Below are 24953 nucleotides of genomic sequence, written 5' to 3'. Positions count from 1 at the left end.
AACGGGTGGGCACGTAATCACTCGAAACCCTGTCCGATCGTTCTCGACGATCAAACCGTTCCCGTGAATCACGATTGACGCTAGTAAAATCGCACGGACACCGATTTCACTCAAGTAGGACCGCAAAGCGAACGTGACGAGTGCTCGCAGCCCCTTAAATTCGGAAATCAGAAAAATCCACGAGCCGGGAAATCACGTACTATCTGTCCACAAAGTTCTCCTCTCTTCTACCTCGGCGAGTCCTCGTTCGAAACGACACGACTCGATGATTGAAACACGCGCACGACGTTGCAATCGTGGCTGACTGACCGTCTGAGGTCAAAGAGGAGTTTTCAGAAGCGTTAAGTCCTATGATAACAGACAACAATAATGCGTGTTATATTTTACTTTAAACGAATTTTTTGTATAAGAATGGATATTGTTTCAAGGAAGGTAAAAATCGTAGCTGTTTCTGATTGAATATTAGGTTTTGGAAATGATTGCAACGAATGGAAAAACATTGTAGCACATTTTTTTTTTTAAATTTGTATTCGTTGAACCTGTACGTGTATTACTACAGTAACCTCTCACTTGAATTTTTCTGAGTCCTTTTTTGGCACGAGTATATTAAAATGCAAAAATAAAAATATGTAATCTAAAACAATATACAAAGATGAAATTATATTAGAATTGAATATGAAAATACAGGTACAAATCTGCCAGAAAATATAAATCTTTTGGTATTACATAAAAAATGAAGCTCCCTTTAAATAAGAAAATCGTATTTTTAGTTTTACACAGTATTACACCCGAGGGGTTTCGCCAACAATTGAAAGAACGTACAATGTATTAATAAAACATAACGAAACATTCCACTCTAGAACTGAAAATACATCCAGTGTATTCGAGGCTTTTTGCTGTTCACGGAAAAACAATTCCCGCCCTATAGATCGATCAACAAGGAAAATAGAAACGGTTAAAAACTGCATCTGGGAGAAACACTCGCAGCTTTCGGTTTTATCTTTGAAACTGCGATACGTATACCCGGTGGACAGTTAAAACAAGAATCGATATTCGGAGGCGGAGTAACATTAAGCGAGGGAATGCAGTAATGGTAGATGGTGAATATCAATTTCCATTGCAAAGTTTCAATTGTTCGCGACACGGTGCTTCCTCGCTGTGGATCCTTTCGCTGGCGAGAACAATTCAAGGGTGACTTTACGCCAAACAAACTATAACTTTCGTGATGACTTCGCGCTTTTATACGTATTTGTCGCTCGCGGTTGCGTTGTAAAATATTTATTGTTACACGCCAGTAAACGCTACTTCGGAAAGTGAGTCAATTTTGTCATCAAACGATCGTCGTTCTACGATTCCAAGGTTTTTACGCGATATGGAAATTGCGAATAAAAGTAGAAACGTTGTTGGTAATTCGAAGGGTTGTGCAGGATAGGAATTATTAATTTTCGAAAATTATGTGTTTTCTTGTAGTAACTATATATTTTTAGATAAGTTAATATATTTTTCAGATTACTCTCGGGTTCTTGAAATGGATCAAAGGTTCTCCACCGTTTTACTCGTCGTCGTCAGTTGGATGATAATTCTGTCAGCAAATTATGGAGCTTCGCATCGCATCAAAATAGGTGAGTAATGAATATTTATTTTCATTAATATTCCAGGAAACTGAACTTCCTTTGCGTTGGTTTCTCAAGAAAAATTATCTTAAATCGTTGATTAAAGTCTGCATTAACTACATCAATTGTAATCAATATTAATTGCAGTTATTACATATACAACACCTCTCGAACTCTATATTCGTTACATCCATTGAATCCTAAAATCACATTCACCGGAATTTCACATTTATCACGTTTAATAAAATACGCATCCATTACATTTATTAAACTCCAAATAATAACACGAATCGAAATCCAAATAACATACGATATACATGGAACATATTTTATTTACCGTCCAAAAAATTGAATACCAAAGAAATCGAACACGCGATATCCACAATATATTTTCAGCAAACATGTTTTATTTATGTCTCATTAATACAGTGAAAAGCAGATAAAATATCCAATTAAATTCTCCAGCGGAAAAATTGCAAAACGAGAAAAAGATTGAATCGAACAAATAGTACAGCGCGGTCGTGGATAAAAATACTACGGACCGGTTAATACGCGCAGAATGAATTTCCATCGTAAAATGGAGTAAGAATGTCGCAAATCAAGCATCCCCCGTGTTACTGGGCACGGATGTTAATAAAACAAAACCCAGGAGGAAACACGAGTCAACGTTTTCCGACGGTGAAGAAACAATGCGACTTACTTTTTGCGCTCGGCAACGACGAGATACGAATACACTTTTACAATAACTATTCCCAGCGGTGCGCGCGAGCACGCGTCTCCTGAAGCCAGCCCGACAGAAAAGAAATGAATATCCGCGATGGTATCCAGTGGGAGGACAGATGCACCATGAAACTAATGAAGCCTCACTTTCAGCCTGGTATTGATTTTTTTATTTAGGTATTATTCGGGAGCGCGAAAGAAACATTTTGTTTGTTCTTGGAAGATAGCATGGGTTATGTAAATAAATTAAATTTGGTTCATTTTAGTCTGAAAACTAGGAGTGTACATTATTTCATTCTAAAAGTAGCGAAACAAGATAATGCGCGGAATAAATTGAACGTACAAGTTTTCGTTAACTTGATAATTCAGAGTTATTAATAACAATACAGGTGCAATCGTTCGAGTGAATATAAAACAAGAGTAATTAACTAAGAAATTTTGCATTTGTATATACATTTTCGTAAATAAGTTATAATATGTTGAGGTTTTGAACTGTCGAACTCGTGCATACCGATTTCAATGAAGTTTGTGTTTCATCAAAAATCATGCAGCTGTCCTAACGCCCCTTTACAATCATCTGCTTTCACGATAGTAAAACTCGCCTTGCATAAAGTATTTTAGGAAGCAGCACAGGCCTGTCAGAGTACCATATTTATCCCCGACGGAAAATATTCCGTCCTTTTACGTCGAATCGAGGTAATTCGTCAGACGGAACGCGTCCGATAGCGCCGTGGAGCGTAAATTGCATGTATCTCGACGTTGGCTATACACCAGTCGAGGAACACCGGCAGTGTTTGGCAGCACTTTAGTGCCGTATTACACGACTGCTCTCACCAAGTCACGTACCTAGCCGCGGGTTACCGAAGAAGTACGCGTTTGTCATAGCCCCGGCTTAGCAGAAACTCCCCTTATGAAAATGCCCAAATATTTAGAGAGGAACGGATGGGTTTCATAAGAGGTCTGTTCCAGCGTATGCAGTGCCTGCATTTACCATGATATGTACACACCGGCTGCACACATTCCTACCTATACCCATGGACGCGAATGGGACGCAGACTGGATACCCGGTTGAGTAGCCCTTGCTGGAAAATCTCGCGAAATACATGCTTTGGTGCGCCTGAAACGTTTGTCCGAAGCGTTCGACCTCCTCTTGCACCATCTTCCAAATACATGGAAAGAATTAATCAAATTTCAGCATCGTGTCTATTGTAAGCAGTTACACTTCTGACACGCGGCATTCCACGCATCCACTTTTTCTTTTTCCTCCACTCGCAGCAACCTTCACGTGGTGAGACCTGGTAATCAGTATTACTCGCGACGAACGATTGTTCGAACGAAGTAATAGCGAGCTAATGGCTGCGATTTTGTAATAAGATCTTTAAATATAAAAAGTGGAATACCGCGCGTTAGAAGTGCAAATGCTTAGGCACAATTCTGAAATTTTATCACTTGTAATCCCTTGCATCTCGTTCTTAATATTTGGAAAGAATGAATAAAATTTGACGACTGTGTCTAAGAAGTTACATAACGCGCGGCATTCCATGCACCAACTTTTTTAATTGTAGACCTGCGTAGAATTTGTAATCTTTGAACTCGGCCTCCTAGGATTATTTTAATTGTAATAAACGTGTCACAGATAATTACATGTTGAAAGATGCGTGGCGATGGAAGATAATGAAAAGTTATCCAGCCATTCATCACTGTCTCCTTAAAATTACGACAGCGACCCGACAACGTGTTTGACGCTGCGTCCCCTTAAATTATCATTTGCATGATCCCCGGTTGATTTGGTAATTAATTTGCACATTTTTCAACTCTTTAACCGTAATACGACGCCAAGATAAATAGTTCGTGCTCGGGGGGCGCAGATTCGTGGAACCGTTTCAGCTCCTTGCTCCGTCGAGTGAGGATTCCCTGTGGCTGACTATAAACGGACCATTCTACTGCGCGAAGTCGAATCCTGTTCATTGATACACCGCCCACTGGTATGACTTCGGTACCAATAATGATATATTCCTCAGACATGTATGCACCTTAGTAACAATTAATTTTACAATTTCAGTTTATGTATGCACTCCGAAAGAAAGGTAATTTTAACGAGGAATATGTTACGTTTTTAACCTATCTTCGTTCGACTAATGAAGAGGGGTATTATTTATATATACTTAAAATGATTTGTTTGCTGAGTAATATCAACAAATCGTTTCTTTTCTTGTTATGTGTAATGAAAAAATGAAACAGAAATATTGCTATCGTGCATCACACAAATGTATATAACAAAAATGAAAATGATACAAGAGTGTATGAAATTACATGAAAGAATATCAATAAAATTATAGTTAAGCAAAATGGGGGTCGAATAATACCTAAAGGAGCAATAAATTTATTTAAATTACCTCTTCCAAATAATTTCGAGTTTACATCATTAATAACAAATCACATAAACATAAGAATGAACCTGACAGTAATTTGTATCTCGAATAAAACAACCAGTAGAAGCACCAGTTGTATCTAGTACGTATTTAAATAATGGATTGCGACTGCTTTTACGTCTGAAATAATTTCACCATTATTCTAGACTGTTAGCGAATAGTGTCGGATATAATCCAGACATTCAAACAATAGCACGCATAAAGGACGGTAAACTACAACTGAATGAGACACATAAACGTCCATTGAAGGCCTGTTTCCACGATTTTACGAGCTCTTGTCGGAGGGGGCAGCACGCGACTCGCCCTTCCCAGCAAAGCCGTTGTTGTTCACGAGAATTCCTGGTCATTCGAAGGGTTTAAGCAACCCTCGCGGGTGATTCGCTGAAATTTCCAACGTTACCTAGCCCCGTCGCGACAGTAAATAAGGATCATATTCGCGTACGACATGTCACGAGTATAAAATTCTGTGTTTCGCATTCTCTGTTTCATCGGACAGTTTTACTTACCGAGCTGTAAACTCCGTCGAACGTTTGCGAAACGATTTTGTTGCAAAATCCGAGGTACTATATAGTAGCACTCTTCAAACAATTGTAGGTTCGAAACAAAGGAGACGAATTAATTAAGAAAATGTTATACGCAAAGGATGATATTGTTTAACTTGATGAAATGGAATGAAAATTGCGGTGGTGATATTTTATAGATACTGGCAATGTATCGCAAGATTAAATTTCGGTGTTACGGTTTTCAATAGTATCTCCGATAGTAATATCGAAACACTGTATGTATTAGAATCAAAGAAAAAGGAAGGGAAGGTTTGTGGTAGGAGATTACTTTTGTGTATTTTCGCATGTGTGCAGTATAGGTGTAAATTGAGGAATGTCACAAGCTTTAGACATTCGTGGTGTATTGCTATTATTTTCGTAACAAGTTTAAATAATACACATTTCAATAAAATTATTATTATCATTACTGTAGCGCCAAATATTATATGAATAAATCTCAAACAATTTCAAGAAATTTCATATAACGATTTGACACGAGAATATCAATTTCAAAGGTCGATGTATCGATACTATCGGAACACGTCTCAGAGCCATCACCAACGATACGTGTAACGAGTCGTGCGTCCCGTTACCCAACAGAGGCAACGTCGTCCGACAAATCTTATCGAAAGGTGATACACCTTATCGTAAAAATGATTACTAACGCTATAACACTTCTGTTCTCAAGCTGAGCTCGTGCAGAGTATCTTTCCAAATGGTCGTTGAACAGCCATACGGGTTTCGAGCTGTCGTTCATCAAACCTGCAGCAGAACAGATTTCACGACAACAGCCGCGATAGTAAAGTTGTTTAGTAACGATACGGGGTCAGACGTCCACAGGGGATCGTCGATTTTCTACGCTCGAGCAGCTTCGCGGCTTCCTACGACCGGAAGAGTGGGGTAACGGAACAGGTAACGACTTCCTTTGCCCACCCCCTCCCGGAACACGCTACTCTTTTCAATCGCGGCATGCCATCGCGAAAATGCCCTCCTCCGAGTAAGTGATTACATCCCTTTCAGACGCGTAACAGGATCGGGCATGCGTGCGCGTCCATTCACCGGGAACGGGACCGGGAGACGCCTTTTCATCGCCGTTTCCCCGTAGAAAAACCATTCCCTCCTTCGACCCGCAGGGAACTTCTGATAACGTTATTAGAAGTTGTCCCTCGATCGACCCGAACCTCCGAGGAAACGACTTTTGTGCTACCGTCATCAGGGGGTCACTTTGTGCTACCAGGGGTTAGATTGTGACAAATGGTGTTTCCGGATGTCCACCCCTTTCTAGCCCCATAGAAATAGCTTCCTCTTTGTGCAGACTCGAGCCTTTAGGCTGCATTCTACTACAGTAGATACCTTGAGCTCTGGATTTATTTTTTGTTGACGTCTATGGTACAATTATACTTATTTAAAGCACTTTGCACTATTTTATTTTAATTTATCTAGGACCTCTGTACTGGTCTATATATTTAATTTCCTTTTTATTCACTAGCTTAGATCTACTCCATTTAATTTTATTTCGTGTCCCTATACTAGTATAATTATTTCATGTCTGTGCGTCACTATTTTATTTCAGTGCCACTTTTTTTGCCATAGAAATCTGTTTATTCCATCTTCATTTAATGTCATTGTTCGAGTATATTTACTTCATTCTTACTAAACGCTTATAAACTACTCTGTTTTATTCTCATTTTACACCTCTCTTGAAACTCTACTTCATCTATTTTTGTATGACGTCCTTCTGCATCTCTGCTTTATTTTCATTTAAGGCCTTTGTTGCACTGGGCAACTTCTTTTATTTTTATTTCCCTTCATCGTGTTACAATATTTACTCTACTTTTAATTAGTCCTTCTACCCTACTCTATTTATTTCATCATTATTTGACAACCCTCCCTCTATATTTTCTCTTCGTCTAAAATAATTAATCATCCCCCTTAAATTCAAAGAATACTCCCATAAAATGACAGCATCTCGCCTCCAAAAACGGCGGTACTTTGCTTACCCAAAATAAAGTCATCGCGACACCGACGACAGAGAGCAGAAGAGGGTTAGAGGGACGGATAGAAGGAGCTGGAGGGTGTTCGATCGATATTCAGTGGTAGATAAAGGTGTGATGTATCGTTGCGGTGAATGTGGGAATAGCCGGGATGGTGCTGGCATCGTTGACGGATGCTGCTGTTGCGGGAAATGATCTGTGGTCCAAGGTGAAGAAAATAGTGGCTCCCCGGCAAGGGGATGCTATGGTGGACGCCACCGAACCGGTTTCCATCATTCCTGGTAATTCTTACACACAGAAAACAATTTAGTTCTCCGTGCACTGTAATCCCACAAACTCTGCGCGCCATACGCGGACTAATAAATCCAAGAGAACCAGAAACATTCCGACTGTTTTGTTTAACTTTCACGGTTGTCGGTGTATGGGGTGGAGGAAGCGATTGTTAAGATTTTAATTAAGCACAGTTGCTCGGTAATTGAAGACCGCCGCTTGTCGGGCCTGTCAAACTTGCGAATTTAATTATTCTGATTTTACTTTAATTATGCCGCACTTCTGGAATTATTACAATGGAACAGCGGTCAGAGTGCTCGTGTGAATTGCGAAAGTGTGTTTCGAAATGTCAACATTTTTAACGATGGCGTCCTTTAGATCACGCAAATTGTTAATGTTTCTCGTCGTGGAAATGTTTTACCGGACACTTTATGGCCACCTTTGAACCATTTGAAATTTGATAGAAAAGTTTTTTTTTTCTGGAAACCACAGGGAAAGAAGTTTATAATAGGTTAAAAATGACTTGGTGAAACATTTTCTTAGTACATTCTTAGTAAACTATTCATAAACTATATAATATGGGCAAATACACCCAATAAATTCCAGCTTTCAATGTGAAAATTCTTAACGAAGATGTTCTTTGATACTTACAACGAAAAGTATGAGATCAGAACTCGTATTCCAACACCTCCAGAAGATTCTAAATTTTGATCACAATATTCCAGAGATAGTATGACCATTCGAAAGCGATTCGTCTAGAATACCGATGCACGAAAATATCAAATTGCAAAGCCAACTAACCTACAGAGACCGAAGTTCCTAATAACAGTTTAGTTCGCTTCCGTCCTCCTTGGGAATCGTAATTACTCCGTGGAATAATTTAGGGGTAATACAGATATTCCACCGACAGGAGTTGATCGTGCCGCTCCTAATGAAGGATAATGATTAGCCCAATCACCGACTATTCACACCGTACGCCAGCCAACGGGAGTATTTTCGGTGCAGTCTCCTCCATTGTACAGGAACCGTGTGCGTTTTACCGGTGTACAATCATGTAACGAGAAACGTTTAATTTAATTACACTTGTAATGATGTAACCTGATCGTCCACTGTGCGAAAAAAAATTCGGTTTGAAGTTACTCCTTGTCGAACATTTGTTTCGACAATAAGAATAATTATATTTGATATTAAAATATCATGACTGAAGTTAGACCAATCAAACTTTCTGCATAAAAAGCAGATATAACTGAAACACATAGAACGAATAAGTAAAGCAAACTTCCTAGCCAGGTTTGCTCAAATTTTTTTCGAGTAGATTTGCGAATAATAAAATCACCCTGTAAAATGAAAACGTTCTCATTGTGTTCTGAATATTCGAGTCTTCGTTCCTGATCAAAGTTCTTCATTTATTACAGCCTTCTTTTTTCCTCTCGGTTACCAATTATCACACCTCGTTTTTTGGAGAAATATTAAACGAAATAATTTATTTTGGCAACCTCGCTAATTATGCGTGTACAAATATTTAACGTGAACCGAGCGGCGGCGAGCGCGGGAGAGAAGGTATTCTCAAAATTTTTAATAACGAAGCCCCCGCGGAAAATTAATTACGCTTCCTTTGAACAGGTCAAACATACAGTTTCTTTTTTTTTTTTTTTTTGATCTTATGAAAAACGCAGCGAGCCGCGCGAAAAAGAAATTCTGCAACGTCGAAAAAGTAATATTGTTACGTGTTCTTTTATTCCTTTTCATTATAATTTCTTCGCCGATATTATCGTTGAAGGAGATACGGAAGTTCCCCGTTTCGTCTTATATCTACGCTGCTCTTTGCTCCCTTTGTGTCACTCTATTGCCAGCCCGATAATAGCACGGCTGAGCTCGACTTTCTGGATAATAGTTATAAGTTTAATTAAACCAGTTCCTCATAGCGCAATCCTCTATTCTTCCTTTGGAGTATCGCGGTGCGCGGTACGCAGGTGATTCCCGTATCAGAGACGAAAAATTGATGGACGCGCAGTAACCCATTGCTGGGAACCGTGTCCATTCAAGACCAATTCGAATCCTGAATAGAATAAAAACTCGGTTCGTTCTAATTAAATAGAGAGAGGAGTTTTGAGCAAATCAAAATTATATTCACTCCTGTTGAGGACGGAAGAAATTTTAATACAATACAAAAAAATATATATGATCACATTAAACTCTTTGTTTTATCTTTTTTTTAACTTTTTTTTTTCTATCCCACCTATGGCTTAGCTTTACTATTTTATATTTAAAGTTTTTCATTCGAGTGGCAATACTATGATTTAACGCTAAAAGTACAATAAGTGCAATCACAAATGTATATAAGTCAAAACGTGTTAGCGAGCTGTTGACTTTCTTTCTTCTTTCGTTCTTCTGTGCAGCTTTTAATAAAAAAAGAATTTCTTATGAGGTTTCTCCTATTTATTACAAGCATCTTTTTCCTCGAAGCATTTCTTCCATTAAACTATTAAATAATTGAATATAGAATTAATATTTTAAGAAAGTATGTGAATTTCAAAAATCGAGTATCCAATGCTATTTAAAAAAACGACTCCATTTTCTACAGCAATAAATTCTACATCCAATGCCAGAGAACTTTTGGCATTGGATGGTGCTTGGAACAGCACCATCGTTAAAAGTCCAAACGCCGTGGACGCAGCTTCGCGATCGGTCCACACAAATCTAGAACCAGTGAAAATGATTTGCCGCGATAGCATCGAGCCTCGGAAGTCCGAGTCCCAGTATATGTATATCGATTCCCGCAGCGCGCGGACGCGAAAGTTTGAACGAACGGATGCTGAAAGGGAATATTTTCTAGCGGTTCCAAGCTTCGTCGTGAACGCGACGCTAGTCAAACGAGTCGCTAAGAGCGACACCAAGGGAAAGAAGAATCCGGAGGCGAGCGAAAGTTGGGTTTTTTCAGCGAATGAAATTAAACGGATCCGACGAAAAACTCGTTTAAAAACGTATTCCCTCTTCCATTTTCGAGCGGCGTAAAAATGCCCGGAGCACCGTCCGAGGACTTTTCGAGGAAACATTAAAATCCGTTAGACACATGGAAGAATCCCCGCTCCCCTCCCCCATGGACGGGATGGGTGGTTTTTTTTTCTTCGTGGAGTTAAAGCAACTACGCGGCGAACCGTGAAAACGTGACTCGTCGCTTTGGAAAATTCCTTTGCGCCACGGCGACGTCTCTTATGATTCAGTGCTGCAAAGAAGCATTTGAATATTTCAACGAGCCGCGCAATTTAACTTGAAATGATACACTATTTCAGGACGTAAACGTTTAGATGTTTCGACCTCTCTGCTGTCTTGTGACATTTAATAAGTGTGGTACTAATCTATGTCGCGTATCGCAATAAAATATCCAAACCATGTCCAGTGAGTTATTTCATTTTAATTTCTTGTTTAATGTTTAACTAAGATATAATCATCCCTGATCAGATCGTTTTTGTTTCGAGTCAGGAAAGAATACCGAGGTGAAAGAATAATCGAAACGGCTGCTGGATAGACGAGTCTTCGAATAAATGCCGGTCGAGTATATTCATTATCCCTCGACCAATCGTTTCTTCCTCTCGACCCTATTCATCGATTCGTTTGCTCGACGCTGCGAACAGTTGGATTGGATGGGATGGGATCGATGAAAGTGAAGAATCAGGTGAAACGAAAGAGCAAGGCACGACGGAACGAAAAATCAGGCTTATTTCGCGTCCGAGGTATGAAATGTCCGCGATAGGGCTGGGATTGCACGATTATTCGAAGACGAATTAAACACAATAAACATTTCTTCATCGGTGCAAATGTTGCACCAAAGGTTCGAGATTTTATATATTTATTGAGTAACCCTGGTTGACTGTCTGGAAATTGAATTTTATTTTTGGACGAGACCCAGTTAGAGAGAGAGAGAGAGAGAGAGAGAGAGAGAGAGAGAGAGAGAGAGACTTTGCTTTGTTGCTAACTAAACGACGTTACACGATTCCTTTTAGTCCTTAGCTGCCTCCTTTGCATCGCAGAGCGCTAAGTTCAGTAACACGGAATTAAAGAAAGGATCCTTGTTGCTTCTCGCTGGAGGTCCAATTAGCTTCGTTGATTTATTATGTTCGCGGGACTCCTTTCGTCATGGAGAACCAAAGGAGGTCTACGAGAAATCTCTCTGTTCGTGTCAAGGAGTTAAACGTAATATCTGAAACAAGACTCGCTAGTATTTCTTTCCCGATTCCTGATTTAAATCTCGCCAACCAAAGAAACGTCCTCATTAAGCGATCCAGAGAAGCAATTTTCATTCGCGAGAAAAGTATACATTTCGTTTCGAGGTATTTCTACAATGGTTTCATTGCGTATCCGTACATAGGAGAAAGATCCTGATAAAATCGTGATCGAAAGTCTCAGAAAAAACGAATTAATTTATTCCAATTGATTCTTAGATTAGGGTCACGATTGTACGGAGGGCGACTGAACCGAAGAGAAGTAAAGTATGAGTATTTCGTGCTTCGTGGAATTTTTTAGCTCGAGAATGTCGGATTGGCGCAGAAATATTGCCCAAACGTAGTGCTAACTCGCGTAAAATAAGGTCTATAAATTTTATTTATAAATGATCTTGTACAACTGTAGCTCAGACTGCTAAACGAGCTGTTTGAACACAAGTTTCTCTCGAAGTGTGAGTAAACTGTAGTATCTTTTTAAGCTCAATTAACGCCAAGAAGCAAACTGGTAGATATATTTGTTTTATTCAAGGGTTGATCGAGAGTATTGGGTTGTTCAGAAAGTTCGTGCCAATGTTTAAGAAAAATTCAAAGGCACATTTGAATTCTGATATACATATACTTATTGAATTATATTTTCCTCCACAACCCTTCCACCTTTTAAGGATGTATACATGTTATTTGTTTTCCAGCATTCCGATATATTCAGACTTCACCACCTAATAAAAATCGACATGGACTTTTTAGACAACCCAATATATGTATCCAATTTGCGTAATTCACTTTATTTCGCGTGCATCCATCTTACACCCACCATTCGTTTCAAGTTTCCAACGAACAAGCCGAGAACAAACTTGCTCGATTTTTCATAGCTCGTTCTTTCCTGGAACAGTCTGGCTCGCACGCAGCTGAGGGTGTTCCTTGCAAACGCAATAATAATCAAGATTACGACCGCTTTAAAAGTTCATGCTAAATGTAACGTCGGTCCCGTTCCCCTCTTTTTCGCGGATAGCGCGACTTTTCACGTGCATCCCCCTCGTTCATGGCGTTTCGCTAATGAGATACACAAGGTTACGGAGATTAGGTCAATTTTTCTTCATCTCGCGAGGAGGATGTTTCGACGCGGGCTGTTTCGTTCCACGGCGTTTCGAAGTTCCCATCGCGGGGCATTATTGTTACGGGAAAGTTTCCACCGCTCGGAGAATGGAAGTTCCCTTCAAAGGACCGTCGTAAAAATTCACGAGAAATTTTCGCAAACAGACGCCCCTAGAATTCTAGCTCCTCCAGTTTTCATTAAAGATTCAAGATATACACGGTCGATCCGTGTCGGATTACTAGGTCACTCGTGGACCAGCTCGAGTATCGTTCAATTTTAACGAAGTTGTAAGCAAATGCAGCTCATTCATGCTGTTTCAAATAATAACTACCTGAATATTATTCTAACGTCTGCAGATTTTATGCAATTATGGTGTACAATATAACAGAGACGCACAAAAAATACTCATAATGTATATAAAATCTATTTTATTACTTAATCCCTTGACCTACGCGGTATAAAGTTTCCAAGGTATAGAGTTTCCTTTTAAATTGCGAACTCTTCCCAAATTAGATCGATAGTTATTATCAATTAACGTCATGGCCGCCAATAAATGCAAATTAGGTGGGTTTCGGTGCCACTTGAACGTTAAACGAAGACATCTCTGCATTTAATCTGGTCGGGTGGCCAAGACGGATTCAATCTACAAAATGACTGCACAGTATCCGCCGAGTTATACAAGCCAGTGCTCTCGGGTACCTTCTTTCCATTCATGAACAGCGCCGGAAGGTTCCAGTCGATTGCGCGCTATCGATTCGACGATCGGGACGCGAGCCTGGGCCGCGCTTTATTTTGTTTTTCATTTTGCGGCCCCAGGAATCCCGTGAAAGGTGACTTTAACGCCGGTAAGACTTTAAAGTGGCCCTTTAGCAACGCAGCCTCGGCTTAATGCCGCACCCAACACTTTGGGGTAGTTTCACCTCGTTGCCTCGTTCAACCCTTTCAGTCGTCGTGGCCTATTATCCACCACTATTAACAGCATTATGCAAATTCTGTTTGCCGTCAACCGACTACCGCGCGAGGGAAACGGAAATAATAATTATTCGAGGGTTGAAATTTTTACACCATTCAATATGTACGCGTTTAGGTTTGTTGGCGCAGGGGATGGATCAATCTTTTTCCCTTTGGATTCGTTCTCCTACATTTTTAATTATTTAGATAAATTTTAATAGGAATAGAGAGGTTTGTTTTGCCAGCTTTTACTATGTTTCTTTCCTTTAATCCTCAGTATAGTAGACGAGCACTTTGTTTAAACCGTTGTCAGTTACATAAATCCATTCGGTATAGATTTTAATTTTGCATCGTCTAAAAGCTTCTTCTAAATATTTTGGTTAATTCACAACACACAGGACAAAAAAGAAATAAATTTCCTCGCATAATAAATGGATCAATACTAATCCCAAATACTACAAAAATCAGCAGCCCTACAATTGATTCCAAAGTTTTCGTTTCATTCAATTCTTGTTTGACAATCCTTTCAGTTCCTGGCCATCGAAAATTAACGAAGCGTCCCTTAACGATGACAGATCGTATTAAATCAATTTCAATTACCCCGATCCCCAAAAATCCACCTGCCAGTCATTCTTCTCGACCATCGATGCTCGAATGCAGACCACGAGAGTCCGATATATTCCATATGTCTTCGTTTCAAGAAAATTTGTCTCAACCGCGCGATAATGTCCGCCCACGTTTTTATTAAGTGACTTTTTCACGCAACAAGTGCCAAGCCATATATTATTCGCGGTTCGCGTCGATATTCACGCGAAACAATTCACTTTTCTGGAAATGATTTTCGATAAACCCCGATGCTCGCAATATTTTTCCCGGTTTCGTCGATTCTTCCAGTAATTCTGCGTCGTCATAACTTTTCATTTGCGCCGATGTAACGATACACGTGTCTGTTTTGATTAAAACTGACAGTGTCACGTATCTCAATTACGAAAAGGGATCCATCAGAAAAGTGACGTCTAAACAAACCTGGTTTTGGATATGGAGATGAATTTTCGGGGAGCAAATCATTTTTTTTTTCATTTTACACTTTACACTTTACACTTTACAAGTTCGCAGCCATTAGCTCGATATTATTCGCAACGAAGGATTGTTCGTCACGAATAATACCGATTACCAGGTCTCACCACGTGGAGGTTGCTGCGACTGGAGACCCGGAGATAGAAAGAATCACAGCAAAATCATATTCTCCATTATAGTTTAAATAATAAGTCTTGTTAATAATTAATTTAACTACTGCCAGATATTAATATTCAGTTGGTTTAATCAAGAGACATTAAAATATTGACAAATTTCTCGTGATTAATGTCTCGAATGAATACTTATTCTGAACCGAAATTGAAATTAATATTTAATCGAACACTGAATGATACTGTATGTATCATAAATGTTTAATTATGTCTGATTAAGTTTTAATTGTTCCAATCAATAGATATTAAAATATAGAAAAATATCTCACGACAAGCTGCAAACACATGTGTAACGGGACATATTTAATCTGTTATTACCCACCCATTTCATCGCCTCGCAGCACTTTTCATCATATAACATGAATTTCGGCTGTTCGAAAATAAAAAGATTTTCAATCTTAAAATAAAACACTGTACCATATTCTACGCAACAAATCACGGTGAATAAAGTAAACAATACCTAGAAAAGGTCGCTGCCCTGAAATCCGACCGACTTTACGTCCTCCAGCAAAGTGGACAATTTCTTTCGTCGTTACAAGACAAACATACTTCTGTCGGAGATCCCTCGGCGTCTCAGGTCGCCCCACTGCGTTATCTATTCAACCCTGCGTCTCGTCGTTCCTCATCTCGCGTAGAAAGGGCTTGATCTTCGTCAAGCTCGCCAGCGATCGATCCTTTCTTCTCGCGTCAACTTGCCTCAGTTTCGATTACACAGTTCCTTACGGGCGGTGGATACGTCGACTTGGAAACTCGGTAATCTGCGCCCGGATACGGACTTAGCGGAACGGGGGATGAGAGTTCAAAGGGACTTGGAAGAAGGAACGGTCGTTGACCGGATAACGGACCAACTCGTTCGCATACGACAATCGTGACAAAGCAATTATGCGCCATGGATCTAATTAAGCGAGCCATTGTTACAGCTGCTTGTGAAATAAACACGATTTAGCGAGTTAATCGCGATTCGTTCGATAGGTGAACTGTGGTTATCAATGGTGGACAAAGAAATTGAATCTCTGTTTTTAACGGATTCGCGACGGGCAGATATTTTACGTTTCTAATACCGAGTACTGACGAAATTAATAAAATCCTGAAACTGGACATCGCAAATTTGTATCGTTAGGGCGAGGATAAAAATTACTAAATATTTTTTTAAATATCAATGTTGCAAATATGTAATGTATAAAATGAAAAGTGTATCATAATTTTGTCATAACCAGGAATAGAATTTGAAGTGACGTGAATTCACGTCAGCGGTCACGAATGTGTTAAGTATCGTTTGTTGACTATGTGATACACTGATTAGTTTCATCTTGGTATTCTTGAATTAAAATCATATTTTGAATGCATAACAAGGTAGACGATACTGTTTACGTTGAAGTTAAATAATTCATTAGCAATACTAATGTTGTACTTTAAACTTGTGGTGCAATTTATGTAGGCACTACTGACACGGCTTGGAGATTACTCTCGAGATCAACAAGGAAAAATTCAATAAAATTCAAAATTATTTATGTGCAAGAAATCATATGTAAAGAGTTTCCATTCACAATCATCATACACAATCTCAGTCTGAAATGAAAACTATTGCAATGCAGAGAGAAAACGCTGTTACTCGAACGCAAAGTGGAACAATTTTTGTCAAACATGCATACAAGAAAGAGTTTCCAACTAAAAATGACAATAGTTCGGTAATCGATATTATCAGATCTAGAGTTTCCCGGAGCTTCGAGGTATCTGGGTCAAATTTATAATGGCCCACAGGGACAATGGCGCAAATTTTCATAATTTCTGCGCCCAAACAATTACGCGACAGTTATGAAGTGCGCGTCGAAATGGGAGTACAAGAGAAACGTGTGGAGTAATAACGCGCACATTCGAGTCTCCGTTGTTTGCCTGATTTTCCATCTGGCGGAAAGTACTATCGGCTACCTACGAACGAACGTTCACTTCGGCTGGTGTCGCACGGAAACACAAACTTCCCTGCTATTTGATCGAGTTAAATTAAACAAACCTCGCGGCAATGACCGATTAGAATTATGTACATTACGCGGCGTGGCTCCCTCGCCAACTCGTGTATTCAAATTCGAGCCACTTTTGCTCTCCACTATTAGCGCATTACTCGAATGACATTAGCGAAACGAGTGAAGTGAATGAAATCATTGAGGGGACATGAAACTAAAATAGTGTGATCTTATGTTTGCTTGTTTGAGAAATTTTCGTACATAGTTGTGCACTTTTAAAGGGCCCTATAGATAAAATTGAAAATCTACGAATACAAAGGAAATATTCATTGGGAGTTGAACATCAAAGAACTTAAATTATTACAAAATTTACAGCAATTCAAGAACGTAAGATGTATTGGCGATTCAAAGAAGTAACCTATTCTTTTACCACCTTTATTTTTTTTTACTCGTGAGTCCTTGTATGACGATTAATAATCACAGCAGCGAATTAAAATAAAAGTTCCAGTGTAGCCATTTGAAAAAATTGCAGTATTTAGTATAGTGTCGCGAGTGAATCGTGAAAGCGTCTATACAGACTGAAATTAACATTCACGGATAGATAATAAATAACAACGTGTGATAGAGCGACTGTAACTGTACCAGTGTATCGTGAAGGCCTCTGGGTCGTCTTGAATCAACCCCAATGGCTCCGATAAAATGTCTCTCTTATTTTCAATTTCTTCGGCCACCTCTGGCAGCGACGAAAAACGGTCAGTCGTACAGGAACGTGATACAATTTTCTTTGAAACTTCCGTTTAGTTCGCGCTGTCACCAGGGGGTTGTACGTACAGTTGAAAGAGACTCGGACGTCGTAAAAGCTACCTTTAACTCTTTCTGCACAGGAGGCGATGCGGTTCCAATTTAACGCAGCCGTAAACCCACAATGTCAAGAATTATTGAACACTGGGGTAAATTATTCGTCGAGGACATGGTAACAGTTGTCTTTGAGCTTTGTACTCCGTTCTTGTCCATTTGGGTCTCTTTTATAGGCACTGAAACAGTGTTTGCTGGACGCTTGAAACCTCGTAATATTTATTTAGCAACCTCGACGGGCGGTAACTCCTCAAATACGGTAATAAACATTTAATACGCGGTACGTGCATGTAATTATTTACGGTCCTTCGTGCCGAGGTTAATTATTTACGATAATGTTGGTTGAGACTTGCGTCGGAACGGTCCAAGTCGCTTGTAATTGTCTCGAGCATTTTATTAAATTAAAATTCATGTACAGTACGAAGTACAGCACGTATTTAGAATTAAATTAACACAGAGTGCTGTGGTAAAAATAAAATTTGTTTATCTTGTGGATGTATTTACTTCATAATGTAATATACTTCAGATTTAAATATGTAATACGATATTCATTGCTCCTGATATAATGACTTCATTGTTACGTTTACCTACTCATCGTTGCGATAAACATAGAATTCCGCTGTTGCTCTAAGAAATTGCACCCACGCATAGACGCAGGACACCAGCAACCAATTTTTTTCTGTATATTACATTTTTGACCCCTCTCGATAACAGTATGACACTTTTTCAATGCTTTAGTGCGCGCTTTCTATCTCGTACAGATAGTGTATTTATCGTCGCCGCAGTTTTTTGATATATTTGGTCGTTAAAAAATGGTGTAAACGAAACATCGACCGCTTTCAATGAGAAATAAATTGCCACCTAACGAACATCGACGTTACATTGTGTGTCATAAAAAAGAACCGTGATCGTTTTTATCTGTTTTGAACAAGGATTGAAACGAATGTGTATTATTCCAGGTCTATTGTTGGCTGTTTCGAACACCTCGAATATTCTACCAACGTTTCCCTGTTGAGTACTCCTTATTCGACGAAGGAACGTCACTATATGAGTTAACGACCGTTTCAACTTTCGGCGCGGGGCGAGTTGGATGCAATTTAATCTCGGGAATTTCTGTCACACGTTAATACGGACTAATTGAACGTGAATTCGCTTTTGGGCCGCAAATACGTGTCGCGCGGGTTGTAAATATTCCCAGCGTAAGGTAAACGTCCTAATTATCGAACCGTTTCTTGACATCGGTGCCAGAAATGGGAGCTACGTAACATTTCGTTCGGTATTCGTTGAATGGTAAGTTAGATTTTGAGTTTATTTAGACGACCAAGGTGTTGAAGGATCGAAAAATAAACGGGTAAATTATAAATATTTTTTATATACTTTTAAATGAGGATAAAAGACGCCTGTATTAACGTTTCTAATAACAGTTCATATAAAATGGACATAATAATGATAATTTATCGAGGTCCACGGTTTCACGATGAGAGTGCGTATAAAATGGGAGATACGGCCGATTTCCATAAGAGAGCGGCGAATCACGTTGTAGATATTGATTATTCGATTTTACGAGACGCGAACGCTCCATTCTCCATGGAATAATATTGTCCCGCGAAAAAAAAACAACCAAACCTGTGTCAACTGTGACACCAAGAATTGCCACGAAACCGCGTTTACACAACGTATCAACGAGGACACAGCGAGACGGAAAAATCGCTAGATTCAATTTTATGAGCCAATGTTCCGCGATAATTCGGCTATTTATTTATTATACACCGCTGCGAGGTTTTGGTATTCGGCGAGAGTGGCAGGGAAGAGACAAAGGAAACACGGGAAATACGTTTGGAATGTTTAATTACGCGCGACAACATTTTAATGAAGACCTCGCCGAGACGTTTCTACCTTTCTACGTCGCGACAGTAGAATGTCAATAATTCGCCCAGCGATACCGAAATCGAAATACGTCGAAAGCATTTATTTTTGGTCCTTCGTAGATATTAAGACTTGGGATTGGATATGATTTGGGATTTCTGTAATTTGTACAAAAAGGAGTGGGCAAAAGAAATTATAAGAGAATTATAAAAGAAAGTAGGAAGAAAAATGTTTAGCAAATGTCGGTACGAAGGCAATGTATTCGTTAAATTCAAATTTTATATCAATATTTATATTTATACTAAAGTTTTGTCGAAACGATAATTATTAATCTTCTTCGCATACATTTATTATGAAAATTCTAAATTCAATTTGATTTTCGGTATGATTTTAATTAAAGCTTTTGATATTAATCAGATTTGTATATTCACGCGAATAAATAAACAAAAATAACCTCATTTTACCGATTCTGGACTAATTTATGACAGAATACGTTACTTCGGAACGAATTGCTAGCACATAATTAAATATCGCGCGCAATTACGTATTGCACAATATATTGAATAAACCTCGATATCATCTCGCCAAAAATGACGTTATACTAACCTGTACACCAACCCACACCTGCGATATATCATCCCTTCTCGGTACTACAATAGTCGCAGATTTAATAATTTTATCCAAACGATAGGAAACACATTCTCACAATCATCCGTCGCGTCAAATGACCTCACTCTCCCCTGGTCATCCTAAACGCGCGCTTCTTGGCCAGCGGCTGTGTTCTGTAGAAGGTCGAAATTAAACCGAAACCCTGTAGTGTTGCAACTCTCGCGAAACCTGTTGAACACGCCACCCCTGTATCGACAGGTGCATCCGTCGTCGCTCCTCGTCGATTTCCCAGCCGAATACGCGTCACGTTCGCAGCATCGATTTTCCTTATCACTCGCCGCTGAGTTGCATTTTTATCACCCGATGGGAAATGAAAGTTTTCGCTGGCAAAAGTGACGCGAAGACAAAGGAGACGAATCGATCACACGCCCTCCCAACCCTCCATCGACGCCTTCGATTTTATTGGCCTGGGCACTTGTAAACGCTGCCCTCGCGAATGGAAAAATTTCGGACCTGGTACCCGTCTCGCGTGGAGCTAAGTTAAATGAAGAATCGTAGACGACGCCCACGGGTCGTCCGTAACGTCACACCGTTTAAGGGTGTTTAACACTTTTATCGTCCTACCAAACACTCGGGTCGTTGCTCTCGACCAAACGTGCACCCAAACTCGAAACTCGCTAACTTCTTTAAATATACGCAGGAAAGTGAAGTTTCGAAACGAAAGTCCTCGTATTTCGAAAACTTACCAGACGCTTGGATTCGACGTTTGCGCAAACTTCACAGCCTGTTTACCGAACGGACCTTTTCGCGCCCGTTTCTATGGGGATACAGTTCCGTGGGCGATCGATGAATCTCTAGGTTCATGGGAACACGAATTTTTTTCTTTTTCTTTTTTCTTTAGTAAATTTATTATATTATGTATCGATTTATGAATTTATACGGGTTTATTGCTGCTTTCAAAAAATATACTCGGTGCGTTATGAAGGTCTTTAAATATTTGTATGTTACGGATACATTTGTAAATGTGTACTCACGGGTATTTATAAATTCATGAATTTTGTACGAGTCGATGAGTGCATTTGGAAATTTAAATTAAACTTGCTACTGCTGAAGTATTATAAAGTCATTTATTTATGTTAAATTCAAGCATCGGACTACGACAGAAATTTAATTGTTTCGATAAAAAGGTACTCGTGGTCTACATGTTCGTTTTTCGAGATCTGTATTAAAATGTACTGAATAATGAATTGGAATAACTCAATCATATTTTTAATTGTTTGTGAATAACATAAAATTGGATATAATACATTTCGTAAATTGTAGTGGTTACACAAAATGATATATTATGTATTTCACTCATCCTTTGGATATGAAGTAACATGAGAATTAATAGGACGCATCAGTTTCCAAGTTGCATGACACATACTCTTCTATTTTTAGATAATTAAACAACTAATTGGATCGTTCAGTACCAGCATTCGGTACAGCTCAGGTTAGCCATAAATAAATGTTGCCCGAAATAATTAACTACATCGTATTCCGTGGATTTCATATAAATAAATTAATGTATATTCTGTACAATCTGGAAGTTTAATTTAAACGATTGTATAGAGCGAATTACTTAATTGTTGGTTTGTAATAAATTCTGTATTACTTTATAAATGTACCAAATTGATTACCTGTCAATATTTAAAGCTTTCGGAGTGAATCGACTATACTAAAATCATTTCTCAAGGTCCACATCAATTTTCTCTGCTTTTTATTTCGTGGAATTTATCCGTCTAGCTCGCTACACTCCTAAATGAAAAACAATATAACCTGTGGGAGAGGTATCTGTTATCAATCGTAGATTCTTTGCAGAATCGTGCGTTCGAGTCTTGTTGAATTCAATTAGATTGCCGGAAAATATCTGCACGCCTTCCGCGGTCTGTTATTTGATTCGCTGTCGATATTAATCGTTGTCGACACGATCCGAAATTCTAATCTATCGTAATGAAATTAAAGCGAGCCAGAAGAGCCGAAAAAATGAAGAGGAATGGTAGAATGATCGATCGCTGAACGATACCGTTCGTTCGAGTGGTATCCGGAAGCATCGAGCACACGTAGAATTTAATGCGGATCTGTAAAAAATGGTTCCTCGCGGAGGTACCATTTTTCTAGCAGAATGAACCTCGCAGAAATTCAATGTACCATCAAACGGTGTAGCAGTCGTAAATCATTTAAAATTATTTTCTAAAGGGACGCGCGTTTTTATCGCGCCGAATACTGAACAAACACATACGTTCGCGGAACGATGATGGAAACTAGCGGTCTCGGAATATAATTACGACTGAAAAATGAAGAAAATAGTGGCCAATGAGGGATTCCCTTTCAGCTCGTACTCGAATGAAAAATTTCCCTGTGGACAATTTCCCCGTGGGACAATTGGTTCACGATTATCGGATTTGTTTGAATGCATCCCAATCCTTTGGTAACAGGATGCACTGTATTTTTGTAACTAACAAAAATAGTCCTGTTCGTGTTTGTTAGTGCTTTCTTTTTTGTTTGTTTGTAAGTCTGCGTATATTTTACCGAGAATTTCTATTTTAACTTCGCTGAAACAAATTTCCGTACTGCAACTTTTGATAGCTTTTCGATTACGTTTCATTTTAGAATCAAAAAGTCACCTGAAACATTATTTTATCTTTCAAGTGTCGGATCTATTTAATTTGTAGTACCATTGAGTATTACATGCAATACAATAATTATTATTTAGACTCCACGGAACAAGTTCAAACTCTTTCGTTTAAATTTTCTTTGTAAAAGGATAGATTGCAATATTAATTCAAGATAAAGAGTTCTCCAAGTCCTGATTAATTCAGCAATAAAAGAATTTTAACGCGTTAATCGTAGGATGAAATAAAATGGGAGACGTAAATTGGGAATAAAAACGCTTCGCGAAATAATCGCGACTACGTTAATGCACTTCTGCGTACGGAAAACAGCTAAAAACAAAACTCTCCATTAATCAGAATGCATGAGTGTTGTGAGAATTCGTTGTATAAAAGTACGCAAGTGTTCTGTTTATTTCGAAAAACACCGTTGACCATTTATCCCGTTTAGTACACATTGTAAAAGTGCAATCATCTCGACTTCAATAATCCAAATAAAATTCAATTTGCTCGGCAATGCAAACGCGAAGGGAATTTTATTAGTTTTAAAACGTACACGTGTACATTGATGAAACGTTTTCAATCTCTTCCGGGGGCTTCATCGGAATCTCATAAATCGTCTTAAAAAAAATAACAAATGGGTTTTCGATATGATACAGAAAATTATAGAAGAACGAAAATTAAATTTAACTGTATTTCCTCTCGAGTTTCCAAGAATAATGAATTCTAATTGAAGTATTTTTCAAACACTCTTCCTGTTCCAGTTTGCCATGTTTTCGATGTTCATAAAATTGTAATGAAATCGTTAATAAAACGTGTAGGTATTTTTATGCTACGCGCAATGAAAATTTATTTTAACAAATACGCGTTTCCCAGCTCGAACTCGAATCGATTCCTCGTCGAAACATTATTTCTGCAACAAAAGGCATAATACATTCTAAATTTATTTCACATGAAATACCAAATGCTAAATATTGATACCAAAATTACTAACAGTCGATGCACTCCTATATCTTTCATTTTAAAAGTGGTATAAATAAATCAATTTATCGATAAACTTACTCCTGTATCTCGATCATTGTCGCTTAAAATTCTGAAACAAACCAGACGCCGTAACGAAGACGCCTGACGTTCACAGTGAATTTTTTCCGTTGTTTGATCACCTTGCTACCCTGATTCATTTGCACTGGCGCGTTCTCTTCGCCGTCGCTATCACTCGACAAATTGAAACTGATTACGTCTCGCGGTCTTGATTTCAACCACCCTCGAACAGCTTTAATTTCCATGAAAATTAGATGACTCTAACGACGAGCACGTTGGTGGAGTGTTGTCGGAAAACCGACACGGTTTTTCCTCTTTTGGATATCAGCGCTCATCGGGGAAATATCCTATGCATGTTAAGTATACGTGAGGAGCGCCTGAGTTGAAGGGAGGGGGAGTGTTGATGGCCGTCGGTTGGAAACCGCGAAATTGCTTCGAGATATTCCGAGTAAAGGATGTCCGCTTACCGCGGGATCGTTAAGGTGAGCGAGGCTGTACGTTGTTAAAATTTTAGGAACTGAAGAGATTGAACATATGCTCAGGACTGGATGTCGCTCAGTCGTAACTGGAGTCGACGATTATTTTAGAATTGAAATAATTTAATCGATGGGTGAAATTTATACTAAAATATTTTGGGAACATTTTTAACATATTTTCAACATTTATATACGTATTTAAGTGCTTGTGATGATTTAAGAATGGAGAATGAATATGTAATTCATTTTCAATTTAAAAGATTCATGTCAGTAACAATGACAAAAATGCATTATTATGTTAAATGATTGAGAGTGTTCAGCATAAATTCTTAAGGCACGTTTCTTATAAGATAGGGACACCCATGGATATCGCAAACCATGAATACGACAATATACTCCGCACTTTGCG

General features: G+C 38.8%; 1 protein-coding gene across 3 annotated transcripts in view; it reads left to right on the top strand.

Annotated features, from left to right (window-relative positions):
- LOC128890728 (glutamate receptor ionotropic, kainate 1-like) overlaps positions 1-24953 on the top strand; it is a 67996-nt gene that overhangs the window by 14536 nt on the left and 28507 nt on the right. For all 3 annotated transcript variants that reach the window (XR_008460665.1, XM_054149507.1, XM_054149506.1), the window contains exon 2: positions 1509-1622. Coding sequence is in view for 2 of the 3 variants with exons in the window: in XM_054149507.1 (XP_054005482.1) it covers positions 1529-1622 (94 nt within the window). In the remaining variant the exon portion in view is untranslated. The remainder of the gene's footprint in view (positions 1-1508; positions 1623-24953) is intronic.

The sequence above is a fragment of the Hylaeus anthracinus genome, unplaced genomic scaffold (assembly GCF_026225885.1).
Source record: "Hylaeus anthracinus isolate JK02 unplaced genomic scaffold, UHH_iyHylAnth1.0_haploid 12001, whole genome shotgun sequence".
NCBI classification, from domain to species: domain Eukaryota; kingdom Metazoa; phylum Arthropoda; class Insecta; order Hymenoptera; family Colletidae; genus Hylaeus; species Hylaeus anthracinus.
The sequence above is the reverse complement of the archived record's forward strand: the minus strand, read 5'-3'. Positions and strand labels throughout refer to the sequence as shown.